Source organism: Gavialis gangeticus, unplaced genomic scaffold (genome assembly GCF_001723915.1).
Source record: "Gavialis gangeticus isolate Ggan-Ray unplaced genomic scaffold, GavGan_comp1, whole genome shotgun sequence".
Classification (NCBI taxonomy): Eukaryota; Metazoa; Chordata; order Crocodylia; family Gavialidae; genus Gavialis; species Gavialis gangeticus.
This window is the reverse complement of record NW_017728997.1, coordinates 26,807,859-26,823,137: the sequence shown is the minus strand read 5'-3', so window position 1 is coordinate 26,823,137 and position 15,279 is coordinate 26,807,859. Positions and strand designations below refer to the sequence as shown.

General features: G+C 40.2%; 1 protein-coding gene across 3 annotated transcripts in view; it reads right to left on the bottom strand.

Annotated features, from left to right (window-relative positions):
- Positions 1-15,279, bottom strand: part of ARHGEF3 (Rho guanine nucleotide exchange factor 3) — a 348,570-nt gene that overhangs the window by 39,538 nt on the left and 293,753 nt on the right. For all 3 annotated transcript variants that reach the window (XM_019504995.1, XM_019504997.1, XM_019504996.1), the window contains one exon: positions 5,596-5,703. In XM_019504995.1, coding sequence (XP_019360540.1) covers positions 5,596-5,703 — 108 coding nt within the window. The remainder of the gene's footprint in view (positions 1-5,595; positions 5,704-15,279) is intronic.

The window sequence follows — 15,279 nt, the reverse complement described above, 5'->3', positions numbered from 1 at the left end:
AAGATTTATGCTAGATGGTTAAATCAATTCAAGTACATGAATAATTGTACCAGCTCAGCATTTAGTACTCTGCAGGTATACAGAAGTGATAAACAATCTGTCAAAATGTAGCTAACACTCCACTGTTTTAATCATCCAGTCTACAGTACTGTAAGAAGAAGAAAAAACACAGCAGGTATGAGTAATCAGAATTTAAAAAAAACAAAAAACAATTGGGACTGCTTTTTTTGCATCCTTTGTGGAAAATACTGAAAATCCATTCACATAATAATATTGGGAAGGAAAAGGCACAAAAATCTAATATTTCTATAACTATTAAAATAAATTTTAAAAAATACTACAAAATCCTCAGACTTAGAGATGTGCTTCCCCTTGATCTGTATATGGAACATCCATTAATATATGATGAAATTTCCACATGTGAAGCTGAGAAATTATGTCCCATGGAATTTCTCTTTTATATATTTCTCTCATCAGAAAGGATTGTATAAGACAGAAAGTTAATATTTTCCCCCTAAAATTTTACAGAAACCATTGCAAATGATTGTGATATGGTGTTTGTTTTTTGTCTAGGTATGGTGGTGGTTTCCTTCAGATATCATGGATGCAGAGTTATATCTGTTGATACATGTAGAAAATGTTTTTTTTACTAATATATTCTTACAGTGAAGATATCACATAACGACACTTGTGCCAACTGGAGAACATAAATGTGTAACTCCCAAGTTCTGGAATATGAAGAAAATACTGTGGAGACGGTCTAGGGTGGAGTGCCAGCCATGTTACTAGGTCTCAGAGGATTTACTTTTCCTTTAAACTGATAAACCCAGAGATGACAGAACAAGGAGCACTGATCTCAAGTTGCAGCAAGGGAAATTTAGGTTAGATATTAGGAAGAATTTTCTCACTAGGAGGGTAATAAAACACTGGAACAGGTTACCCAGAGAGGTGGAGTAAGCTCCATCCTTAGATGTTTTCAAAACCTGGCTAGATAAAGCCTTGGCTGGGATGATCTAGCTGGAGATGGTCCTGCTTTGAGCAGGGGGTCGGACTAGATGACCTCCCGGGGTCCCTCCCAACACTAATATTCTATGATTCTGTGAAAACTGTCTTGTACACCTACACAAGGTAAGAAGAAATGGCAGTATAAGCTTCCTAACATCATCTTGCCAAAGTACTTATAAACAATTTTAGAGAGCAATTGAGATCAAGAACATAAATCGGACTTTTTGCTAATTCCATTGTTGGCCACAGTCAAATGAGCTAATAAGGAGTTTTGGAGGGGCAACTATAAGCATAGATATGAGAGACATTGTGAAGAAGTCATCCTCAGTCTGCCTCTCCTTTGTAAGGGGACAGCCCAACTCCCTCTGCCTTGTGTTCACACTACCTGGTTGCTTTGCCAACCGAGCCTGGTCGCCCGAGGGGAGCTGGGCTGTAGAGATTCTTTGTCCTAGTTTCCCACCAACATACCTGTAGAAACAACCTGTATGATTCTTCTCCCTCCACCTGAGGATGACTTTTAAAAGGATTGGTCTGTTTCTGGTTGGGATGTAGTGATGAGGTCACAAAAGTTTTAAAAGGGGTCACTCCTTTTTAGAGGAAGTCAGTCATTTTGGGACAATGAAACAAGCAATAAGCCTCCAGAGCTCCATCAGTCTCTGGATGAACATGTGACTAACTTACCTAAAATGTAGCCAGTAATTGAACTAGACACGTATCAAAAGGGCCAACAAGTAGGTTTTCTTTCAATTTTCCATCATTTTGTATTCCTTCCTGACTCTCTCCCTCTTTGATCAATAAAATTGTCTGTTATAGCATGCCTTGCTGTAAATGCTTATGAGGGTGAGACTAGCCTTTAAAACCCACTTCGCTTGGCTGGCTAAGGTGGGCTGCACAGAACCCTAACAAAGACCAGGGCCTGGGTGGTGACAGCAATTGCCCCAGGTTTGTGGGTGTGCTCCAGGAAGGGGGTCGACCAGATGTAGGCACCCCAGGGGAGACACCCAAAGCAGGGTTTTGGTCAGGCACAGTGAGGCAGGTGGCTCATGGCAATAGTGCCCCTTACTGTCCCACCATAGACATGAGCAACATGTATGAACAGGAGATGAATATAAAATAGGCAACTATAGATTTCATAGAGAAATAAAGCTGAAAGGAACCTCAGGAAATCATCTTGTCCAATCAGGGATCAAATCAGCAACCTTGGTGTTATTAGCACCATGCTCTTACCAACTGCACTAATCATTTCAGAAAAGACAATGCTTAGCCAAAGGAATACATTTCAAATGACCCAAGGTGGAGTCAAACCTAATAGCTGGAGAAAATGAAGGTCTGCACGCCATATAAATCCTCTCAGATATGCAGTTTCCTCAGAAAGCTGATTTGAATAATAGTATTCCTCATTTCACTTTTGGTAACCAGTGCATTGAAATGTATTTTAAAATAAATGGGAAAAATATAAACTAGACATTTTTCCAGAGTAAGACCATAACACACACTCCTCTAGTTTTATCAATAGCTGTGCTCAAACACTTCCCTTCCTACTAAAGTCAAGGGAAGTTGCATGCACATGCAGAACTACAGAACTTTCACTAGAAGTCAAACTTACATGTTAATAAATAAAACATGATAAAATGCAAATCAGTCTTAAATGCAGCCATATAGAACTGACAGTATAAGCACTGAAATGAGCAGAACAGCTGTTTAATGCTGTGAAAAGAGAAGTGCTGGGCTCAGAAAACAGTCTAGCCAAAACTGAATTCACTTTCCACACTCCTCACAACTGAAACTAATGTAGTCCTTTTTTCAGACTCAGGCCAAATTTTTCTTAGAGGCAGACTGTGCAGGAGATTTATATGCCCTAGAGAATACAAGCTTCTCTGCTCTAGTCACGCTATGATATACTTTCTGGTTCACATGCAGAATGGAGTGTGAGTTAAGCCACGTTGCCCTCCCCATAAAGGCTGCTTTTGTATGCAGATGTCTGCACTTTCAACATGTTTATGGAATACAGGAAAACACTGCTAGGCAGATCCTATAAAGCGTGCATTCCACCTAGGCTATTACCATAGGATACTACTTTTTATGGCTTTGTACTCATTCAAATATTGGAGAGAAGGGCTCTCAGTGTAAAAATGGTGCAAGAAAGGTTTTATTTTTGTTGTCTTCAGAAATTACCTGCTATCTGTTAATAGGGCCAAGATCAAGTTAATGTTTGAGTAGATATTAATTCTGAATAATTCAAGATATTTTTATTCATTTCCCCTCTTCAATGAAATTAACCTTGCTCCTCCTATAATTCATTTTAGATTTTAAGCACATTTTTTCTGGTCTAAAGGAAAAATGGCACAATTCTTCAAAGCACTGCAGGCCAGGCTCACAAAGGTATTTAAGTGTCTAAGATCCACTGATCTTGGAATAAGCAGGAGTAAAGCATCTTAATAACTTTATATACCTGTACCAGAGCATCAGGTTTCTAATGCCTTTAAACTCCTAATAAAGTCACTGGGGAATTAGGGCAACAAAACATTTTGTCAGGTCTAGTCTTCTGAGCCTCCAAAGATCTCATAGTGTATGTAGTAAACCTATCATTCCAAAACCTGTGCTACTTTAGAAAAAAAGTTACATTTTAAATTGCATTGCACTGCTATTTGCCTAAGATTAGGCAGCTTTGAAATATGCTTTGAACACTGGCCCAAGTTACCATTTTCTATCTGATCGCCAGGGATCCAGGTTTTGCATTTGCCGTGGAAAAATACAGCAAAACACAGATTTTCTCCTTTAAAAGAGAAAAACCTGGGAAACCATGGGTTTCCCCTTGTAGGCTGGCAGAGTTCCGGCCTACAAGGGGATGCTTGGTACTAGAAGGAGCGAGACACAGGCAGCACCAAATGCATGTGCTTGTGGACACATGCACATAGCAGCCAGACAGTGTGGTGAAAAGCAGCTCCCACAGCTCCTTCCAGATTAAGTCTATGGGGGCGTGAGGGCAACATGCAGTATAGACAATGGGAGGTAGGGGAGGAGCAGCGCAGACAAGGCATTAGGGGGTGGGGAGGGATATGTGCCTCCCCCAGTTTTCTGTACTCACAGCAGGGCATGGAGCTGTAGCGTGGCTGGACCAGCTCCAGGCAGGAGCCACCTCTGTGGCCCAGCAGGAGGGACCTGGTAAGGAAGGGTGTGCTATGCCACCATGGCCCCCAAGTCAAGGCACCCCCTGCCCTCATGGCAGCAGCAGGGGGCACAGCTCTGTGCTGCTGCCACTGCACTTCACCTTGGTGGCCATGGTGGCATAGTGCTCCCTCCCGCACCAGGTCTTGCCCACTGGGCCGCAGAGGCCAGGGGGCTGCAGGTCAGGAGTGAGAGGCACCAGCAGGTCTGGAGGGGCAGAGGGCTGTGGGTTGGGAGTGAGGGGCAATGGCAGGGACTGGGGCAGGGCACCAGCATATCATGGCTGCTCAGCACTATAAAGGGGAGCGGGGGGATAACGCATCTGGACCTGCATTCTGCTGAGTGAAGGGGGCAGGGGGAGTTCTGATTTTTTTATGACAAAAAAACCAAAATCAAATGCCAAAATATATATGTATTTAGAATTTATTTTATTATAATGACTGAGGCACCAGTAAGCTTCCAAATAATTCTAAAATTTTAAATATATCAATAAAACATTGTGTTCATCTGATACTTATCTATCTATCTGTCTATCTATAGTGGCCTTTCATTTTAACCATGGAAAAGCATGGGTTTGGGGGTTTTTAATCACAGAAGTTTGGATTTTTATTACAGAATTTTGGATTTTTAAACAGAGAAAACCAGGATACCTGCTCGTCGCAATACATTTTGCCAACAGAAGTTAAAGTTTACCACGAATAATGGCAATTTAGAAGTATTATATATGAACTTATTTCTCACATACAGTACACCCACAGAAATTAAGTACATTTTCCAAAAATGTCACTTTTCTTTTTCATCAACATTTCTAAATTCAAAGTTAGCATAGCAGCTATAGCATTGTACGTGTTGAAAATATTAATATTGCAAAACTTAGGCCCCCTCCCTCCCCAAAAGCATTTCAGTATTTCAGAGGAAGAATCTGAGTTTTTCAGTCACCTGGCTTTTGCTTGGCCAAGGGTTATCTAAAACTGGATTACTTAAAATGTAATTTAAAAGCACGCCAAAGGTGCATGGCCCCATGTGGACAGACACCCTTTTAAAACACATATATAAAGCTAACCTCTTCAACAAGTAAAAAAAATGTATTAATAAAACAATAATAAAAAGCCTGTTTGCATACAACTTAGCTCAGCACTTACTTGTATGCCTGTTTCTCTGTCTGCAAAGTGGCATTCAATGTGTTTAAGATTTCACAAGAAGCATGGGCAGTCTATGACAGAAGGATGGCAGCAGAGCTTTTACTGGTAACACATAATTTCACCCTATTATCACTGTACCTTTTATTGTACTTAAAGGTATGCAAGGCATTCAGACACAAATCACACACAATACCATTTGAAAAGCTGAAAACTAGAAGCATTTGGTAGCATACCTGTACAGGCTTCAACAATAATACAACAGTACTTTTGTTAATTTTACCTGAAGTGTTTGACTGAATCGCTTTAATGGAGTTGCCCGCACAGGAGGAATGAGGCTTGCTAGTGATGTAACTCTGGAAAGAGGCTTGATTCGTTTGTTACTAGGCTCCTATAGTGGGGAGAAGAAAAAAAAAGCAATAAAAAAAATTGTCACCAAAAAAAAGATCTTCCTACTGGTTTTGTTAGTTTACCAAGAAAAGCATTATAAAATACATACTTAATTTGATCCATAGCTATAATCTGACAATGACAGATTATCTTTGCTTTTTGCATCGAGATTCCAGAAATGGCTGAAACATCGTCCAGCAGGCTAAAGAACTGGTATGGTCGAGATGGAGAGAGCCTCTTTTGCCTCCCTATACCTAGCATTTTTTCTATTGGGATACTTGGTTTAAAATTGTTTGGGCAGAAGGCCTTAAAATGCTCTGAAGCTAATGAAAGTTATGTTGACCTTCTCACTGAAGGGAAGAATATGTATAAATAAAAACAAATCTGACCTTATTTTTGATCTTTGACACTACCAGTATGTGATTCCATATTCAATTAACATATTTTATTCTAAAAAGTATAAATTAAACTAAGCAACAGAATATCTGTCACTGTACATGTGTTCATTTATGCATATTTGCATGTTCGTGACATGTTATATACATTATCTATTTGAAGGAAATGAAATACATTTTAATTTTAAAAATCTACCACACAACTTAAAACTGAATATATCATTCTCACACTTTGTGACTTCTTGCTTTTAATAACATTTAACAATTTCAACATTTCATTTGTTTTATAGACAAGAAAAATGTAAACAAAATCTACAATGCAACAAAAAGAGATGAATCATGAATACATAAAAATAGAACAGTTACCCTTGGCTTCCTAACCTCCATCTGACATTTAATGGATCTTGAACAGCACATGCAAGGGGCAACTTTTGACAGAAAAAAGAGCCAAACCTTCCAAATGAGTTAAAAAACCCATCCAATATCATATGTCAAGGACATCCTAAAGCAGTTCATCTTTCTTTTTCAGCCATGTTTATAAAGTTTGTGTTGGCATCCTATGCCTCCAGTTTTCTAGACAAATCTTTAGGAAAATGTATCATGTCCCACTATTATGCTCAGAGATATGAATCCTTCTGGAGATGTAGATTTGCCATCCTTCCTGGCATCATAATAATCCCAGCAGCAGTAACTCACGATTTGTATTACTGGTCAGAAAAATTCTGTTCCATTAGCACAGCAACAGAGAGGAAAAGTGAGAACCAGCAACATCATTTGCTTCTCAGCAGGCAGAGCTAGACCTCCATAGATGTCTTCTGAATGAAGGACAAAAGTGTTATAAACCCCCACAAAAACAATGAATTTCTCCACACATAGAACCTGGTGCTAAAGTAATTTTAATAGTAAAAAAAAAAATCAAGCTGCACCCTTATCTTCACCATTAAGTTGAGATTCATATTCCATCCCTTTCAGCAACCATTTCTTTGACACAGCTTTTTGAAGGAGCATTTTTTTTACGTCAGTGCAGCACCACTGGCATACTAAACACATTAAAAAAATCTTGAAGCTTCCACTGTAATTCTTTTCTAACTGATGCTTCAGTTATCAGCTGTTTCCCTTTTCTTTAAATCAAGATGCCAATCCTGCTGTACCACTGATCTCCCATGGCACAGACTGCTTGTCATCAGGCATGCTGCACTGCAGTCAGAAGACACTGAAGTCCCAGGCAGACAGAGCGGGTCAGAGCTATGCTACAGCATACCTTAGTAAGAAAGATTACTTGGGCATGCACTGTCTCTAAAGCTACTAGAAAGAGATCTGGCATTGAAAGTACACACAGTAATAGATCAGTGCAGCAAAAAGGTAAATACATGCAAGAGCATATTGCATATTGTTCCACTAACTCTGCTCCAGGGTCAAAAGTTGCTGTAAAGAAGCATAATTTTACCAAGTGTTTCATAGAAGAACCCGGCTTAGATTTAGATTAATAGATTCATAGAGTCGGAAGGGACCTCAGTGGGCCATCTAGTCCGACCCCCTGCCCCTGGCAGGCAAGAAAAGTGGAAAACCTCTTCCCTCCCACACACACACCAGTCCCCACTTGAGTGGAGCGCAGGGAGCATTGGGCCAGCACACTGAGCCAGGGAAGGGGGTTTAAACCTCCTCCCTGGCCCTGGAACCCAGCCGGGATTTGCCTGTTGGGACAATCCCTGGCAAGGGGGAGTTGGCAGGGTTTCCAGTCTCTCCTTCCACCTATCCAGCATACAGCTGGATCTCCTGCCTGTATGTTACACCGAGAGACAACAGGTCTCCCTCCCATAGAAATGAATGGGTTTGATGGGGTGTCCGTATGCAGCAAGGAAAAAAAGAAAAAAAAGCTTCCCATAGGAATCACCAGGGTTGACCTGGCATCCAAATTTTTTGCCACCTGTGGTTTTCCTTCCCATTTTCAACTTGGGTCCACTCTGCCGTTTCCCTGGCTTAAGTGCCCCCCATCCCTCACAAGAAGCCAGAGCAGGCAGGCAGGCAGGGAAACACGGATAGGATGACCAACCCCAGAGGGCTTAGGCCTCCAAAAATGTGCCCCCCACCAACCAAGCTTAAGTCTCCCTGGCTTCCACCCCTTCCTGCCTCCTCCTCCCTCACTCTCCCCTCAAGCAGGAATGGGGCATAAGCCTGACTGGGGTCTCATGTAGACCACGGTGGGTCTAAAACACCCCCCCCCGGCATGCTAGCCTGGTGCTGGGGCCTGGCCACACCCCCTCCGCTCGAGCAAGGAGGAGGGAATAGCCTTGGAGCTTCAGTCCCTTCCCTTTGGCAGCAGCTGGCAGGTCTCCTCTAGCACCCCCTGACTTCTGGCCTGAGCCACTACTGGCATGTGGCTGCATTTCCTGAATTAAAAGTGAATGTCTGTTCACTTGCTTCTCAGTTTAATCTCTGCAATTTAGACTAACCTGCAAAACTGATTCAATTCAGCCTCAGACTTTTTTGACTGTCTGCACTTAGCCCTGATGGCTGTATACAGCCTGCAGGCTAAAAGCTCAATCCTGAACCTAATTTGCTTTGCTGTCAGGGGTACATAAACCTCAAGCAGTCATGTAAACCAGCAAATACTGGAGAAAGTGAATGCACTGAGGATAAAGGGAAATTACTCTCTCTCTTTTGGAAGATGCAAATTAACTCTCTTAACCCTTACTCCAACACCAACTATAACTGGATATAAACCCTTCCTCTTCTCACAGTTGGGACCATCAGCAGTGGGAAAAGAAGAACTGGGAATGGGTTCTTTAAGTCACATAAAACAGAGCATTCATATTTTTACAGGAAATTGTGCGAAATGCCAAGTGGCTGTTGTTCTTACATTCAGATTGTTAATTCAAATTAGACCCTGCAGGCAGAGAGGCTAAAAGCTTGGAAAATAGATATAAAGGCAAAGGAATCAGCATAGCTGCTTCCAGGAGGGGCTTCTCAAAATTTGAGAGAGAGAAAGCTCTTTAGTTTCTAGCTGCAGAAGAGCCAGAAGTCATCACTGTAACAGAAAGTTACACTGAGCAGCAATGTATTAATTTATATATGAATGTATTCATTTATATATGAAAACAGTACAGTTTTACGACTAGACTCATCAGATTTTACATGCTTCCTGATATGACAAGGGAAATATTAGCAAGTTAAAAGACAAAAAGTTTAGACTACCATGGGCAAAGTTTTCATGATGTGATACTGGTACATATAACCAAGTGATCCTTATCTGACAATGCTTTAAAATTTAAGAGGAAATTAATTCACTTCACAGCATCTCTTCAAATGCAAGCAATTAGCTGGAGGAAGATTAATACTTGACCAGGCTAGAATGAGGAGCACTTGGTCTTTGGAATGACGGATACCTACTTGGACTTCAGATTCAAGCTAACTCTCAGTCTCCCAGCATCCCAGGATGATCTGCACCTCCCCCACAAGGCCCTCCCTCTCCCCCCTTGCAAGGTAGGCGGGCTAGCCTTTACCCAACTGGCCCCCCTCTTCCCCAGCCCCCTGAGGTGGAGCACCTTGAATTTCTCCATATTGAATGCCATCAGGTTTTCATCCACCCACCTTGCAAGTCTACTGAGGTTGGCCTGGATCACCAGCCTATCCTCAAGTATGGACATTCTTCCCCAAAGTTTGGTGTCATCAGCAAACTTAGCCAATCTGCTTCTGATACCAGTGTCCAGATTGTTTATGAAGAAATTAAAGAGGATAGGTCCAAGAACAGAGCCTTGGGGGACAACACTGGTCACTGAGTGCCAAGTTGATTCGGATCCATCAACGACCACTCTCTGGGTCCAACCTTGGAGCCAGTCCCCCAGCCATCGGACTGTGGAGTAGTTGAGGCTGCAGTTGCCCAGTTTTTCCATAAGGACATCATGGGACACCAGGTCAAAGGCTTTTTTAAAGTCCAAATATATGATATCAACCTCTTCCCTTTTGTCCAGGCGATACGTCACCTGGTCATAGAAGGAAATGAGATTGGTCAAGCAAGACCTACCCGCAACAAACCCATGCTGGCTATCACTTAGAATTTTGCCTTCTGTTAGACTGTCAAGAATGGTTTCTTTGATAAATTTTTTCAAGATCTTCCCAAGGATTGAGGTCAAACTGATTGCCCTGTATTTTCCCAGGTCTTCTTTCCTCCCTTTCTTGAAAATGGGCACCACATTGGCCCTCTTCCAATCTTTAGGTACTTCCAAGCTGAACTGATTCAGCCTTGGGCTTTTTGACTTTCTGTACTTAGCCAAGAAAGAAGGAGCGCTAGAGACAACTAAAAGTACATAGTTCTTCAAAAGAGCTCCTGAAATTCTGAACAAATGGAACATAATTAAAAACTATTTGCCCAATATGCAAAAAATTCTGAGAAATATACACTGAGCACTTCATAAGAGACTGCCATATATTCCTCACAAGGTATATCTGTAGAACTACCTTTTGGGGGAGTTAACAAAAGTGGAAATCAAAGTAATCTCATCAACATACTTGAGGAAACCCATGGGAAAAGGAAGGGGGAAAATTATGTCAGAGGCTGCCACATCTCATGATCAAAAGGTAGGAGAAATGGATAAAATGGAACAGGCAAGATAAATACTGCAGAAATATAAATTTCTCCTTTTTTATATCTAACCAAATGGTTCCTACCAAACCTAGCTCATGTGTACGATATCTTTCATTTTAATATTGTGATCTCCTTAATAAACCTTGATTTACTATAATCCAGGTAGTGCCGCACAAGAAAGGGAAGCACCTACCATAGGCTTCTAAACCTCACAATATCAGTGTTCTGCTCATGGGCAGCATGGCAATGCATCATCAACTTCACCAGGAAGCCTTGAAATGGACTTCACCTCCTCCTGCAGGTTTTCTGGCAGCACTTCTGTCATTTCTGCTCCTTATCCCACTACATGGAGTGCTGGAAAATAGTCATTTAAAAATTGTGGCAGCTTGGTGAAAAGGTAAAACTATGAATCCACTGTTGCAGCTGAATACTCACATTGAAATGAATTAGACCTGAGGGTGCTTGGCACTTTTCAGAGAACAGGGTCCTCACATTCCACGACTATTATTGTTTCTCCCTACTAGAAAAATAAAACCCAAAAATGTAAAATGGGTAGAAAATCTGAGAAGCAAAGGCTAAGTGTCTTTGCTCTCATTCTCCTCAATCACAAGGCACTGACTCCCTTATTAAATTAAAGCACAAGGATATCCCAAAGCTCAAAGTGAGAGCTTGCCTGTCAGAGTGAGTTAAGTCTATTTCATAATATTGATTAGTTTTGTATACAGCTTAATTCAAAAAGGCCACCCACAGCCTCCTAATTATCACACTCTGGTGGGCAAAGCACTATAATAACAGTTCAGTTTAATTTTCTTAATAGAAAAAGAAAAGAAAAAAAAGACCTGAACTAGGCCAGATTCCTTTTATATTGTCTGTAGAAAGGCAGAAGCAATGACCTGAACAACATGCCTTAGAGTAGCACAAAGTAAAGGACTAGGTGCCATACAATAGGCCTTCATTTGGCTTAGAATCCACTTTTTGAAATTATTTTATCATGTTCTAGCCAGCACCATCATTTATTTCCTTCTAACAAACAACAAAAGTGTGAATGGATATAGGCTGCTTGCATAATTGTTTTTCCATCTAACTTCAGCAGAGACTACATAACAGGATTGGTGTTGATTTGACAAACAAGTGGAAATAATTCCCTGAGGAGTTATCACACCTTTGTCTAAAGCTCACGTGCAATGCTATCATGACAACACTGCTATTTTTTTAATAGAAAATTTCAATTTACTTCCATAATAATATAGGCACTTGAAAACTATAAAAGAAACTTAAGTTTTTGTTATTAAATATTGCCCAGACACTTTTGGCAAACATGGTTTCAAATGAAGTTTCTTGCACTTAGCATGATAATAGGTGACAGTGGCATGAGTTCCTTAGCCATGCATTTTATCCAATACATTTTAGGAAAACACAATAATTAATATTCATTCTGATATTGCCCAGAATTCCTTTGGATATGCAAATCTTTGAAATTAAAAGATATTTACAGTAAGAACGAGGGTCTTGGGGGTTTGGTTCTGTTGCTCGTCTTGCTTGTCAAATTATCAAAAATACTCCAGTCATTGTTCTTTTGATTTTAGTAAACTTTCAATGTATTAACTCGGTATGACAGGGAACATTCATTACTGCTAAAGGGTTTCATTGTAGAAAACAAATTAGCTTCAACAAAGTTAACAGTGTAACACAGAATTCTATAAAACCTAAAACAGTGCAGTGTCTTTATTTCAAACATAATCCACAAGCATTGCCAGTAAAATAAAACAGAACCACCCTTGTTTCATACACTATATTTCTGGCAAAGTTTCCATACTCATTTACTTTAAAAGTTATTAGTTTTTAGTCAATGTTTTATAAGGATAAGTCAACATTGGTCATGGCAGGAAGCCCAAAATTATTATTTTATTAGTCTGCTACTGGTTAAATTGGCCAAGGATTAAACAGGTCTATTAAATATACCCAAATTATGGAGTTAATAGAAAACCACATTCAAGTTCTGTTCCACAGGATGTTATCAACACTTAACCTCCAGCAGAATTAAAACAAAACAAACCAAAAAACCAAATTACAATAGCTTCTCTCTCAGTACAACAAGCTTTCCTTCTAAAAGTAAATTAAAGTCAGGCCTAGACAGATTCTGTGCACTTTTGAAGGAGGAACATAAAATTACTTCTTCCTTGTGAAAAGGAAGAGCAGACCAGCTAACCAAGAAATGACCAGTAAAACACTGTAGCTAACAGACCATTAATAAATGTAGAAAGTTGAGTTCACAATGGCAGAGGCACAGATTGGCTATTCAAAAAATTATAAATCTCAGTGAAAAACCTTGAAGAAGCCATACTTTCAGTGGTTGCCTGAACTTTGAGAACCAACTATTGATGCATTCTTTCAGCTCCACAAGATTTGCCTTTGCTTCCCAATATCCTAGAAAGGTGTTGAATTGAGATAACATGCACTCTTCCAAAGTAGCAAGCTATAAATCAGGAAATGTGAAATCAGAGGCATAAGAACAGCCCAAAATAGTTACCTGCAACAAGAAAGAACTTGAATTGCACATAATTAATTCCCAAGTACTCAGAAAACAATAACATGGTAACTCTGAAGATGAGACTGAAACCACAATATAATTAATCCATTTCCTGTTCAGAGACACCCTGGTCATCAGCTAAACTCCATTCATGCAGCATCACTGGTAAACTTCTTGAACTGTCCTTTAAAACACTTGTCTCAAACACATGAGCTTCCTCAGATGTTCATGGTAGTGGGTATGTCATTCTCTGTATGTGCCAGTGTTCACACTCACCGAGACAAAGCATTACAAAAATGCAAACACAGCTTTGAGTACTATGTTGCTAAGGAGGAGGTATATGAGCATGCTGAAAGCCCATGGGAGGAAGGAGGTGAAACAGCATTAGTAAAAAAAGAAAAGAAAAAAAGAAAATCAGTGCTGGACCTAATGTTTAAAGCAGATGACTCCAACTCTCTCTTTCACCAGGGACAGGGTTCATCCCACATGGGCTATTGCAGTCCATTAACATCACTGACAACCTATATCTGGGATCCTTTCAGGAGATAACAGTTTTAAAAGACCAAGCACAGAGAACCATTACAATATTTTCCTGGCACAAGGCTAAGCTGGAACAACTTTGAGCTGCCTCCCACTTTTGCAATTAAAAACATATTTGGCCCTGGTGTCACGAATAAAAGCCAATAGCTCAGCCTAGAATTAGGAAATGAAAACAAATTTGCAAGAAAAGCCTATATTTTTACATGAGTTAAAATGACTAATACAGATTTTTTTAAAAACAAAGACAAGTAATGTAGGCCAGATTGAATTATGACCTTCCGAATGCAATTCTCATACAGAACTACTTGCAAAGGCTACCTGATAAAGTCTTCTTCCACTCTGAAACAAATTGGATTTGAAGCTGAAATGCTGGTTCACAGGCAGACATTTTAGAGGGGGGGACTTACTAAATGGAAATATAGAAAAAAGACGCTGCTTGTTTTAGACTGGCAATAGGTAGAACAATTCAAAGAACTGTGGTTGGGAACACTTTATTTTTTTTTTTAGCTCAAATCAAGTATGGCTCACACTGGGATTATACTTGCCTAAATTTTATTAAAAAAGTGGGACTTCTGATATTTTATTAGAAAATACTAAACAGGAAAATGATATTTTTTGTCATGATTAGAGAATATTAATATTCCCCTTGTGAGCACATTTCCTAAGTTTACCAGAATTGATTCACTTTGATAGAAATCTTGGAGCCCTGGATAGTGCACTGAGAGTTTTAATTATCAACCTGCTGGCAATATGGTATTCCCTCACTGCTTCATCTTTGAAGCTTGTCACAAGATTGCTTCACCCCTCTGCCTTGAGCTCCATGACCACTTTTTATCTTAATAAAGTACTAAGTACTTTGGCCCCCAGGCCGCTATATTGGCCTCTCTGCCAGACCCACCAGTTTGTTGCCACCTCCTCCCTAATCAAGCACAGCACTGAAATGCTTTCAGTATACAATATATGATGCCCCACACATTTCATTGTTGGACATCACAGAGTGTTGTAGTACACTATGAACACTGAAAGGGGAAAACAGGCAGATAGCATATCTGGGCTTAATACCCAGATATCTAAGTCTAAGACTATTACAGTACAGAAGGTACAAGGAGCTTCAGGGAAAGCTAGAGGACAGTGAAAGAGAATGAAAAAAATCACAGGAGTTTGTGAAGGAACTGGCAATCCTTGGACTGACATGCCTCCCCAAACTATTCCAATAATGAGCCTCAAATTTATCAACCAATCATTGTTCCTTAAGAAACCTGTCCATTTCTTTAATGACATATATATCTTTGTTCGTCTAATGAATGCTACATAATTTCACATTCTAAATGAAAACTGAAATGTTAAATGAAGGGAAGCACAGTTCTATGAATTAAGTTTGAGACCTGGAGTCAGGAAGTCCTGTGTGTCAGTTCTGGCTCTGCCACTTACTTGCATTATGATCCCAATCTCCTGAGAACCCTGTGCAACCATAGGCGGGCGGATTAATGCATGGGCCAGTGGTGCCCAGGTCCAGGGGCCTCTGCC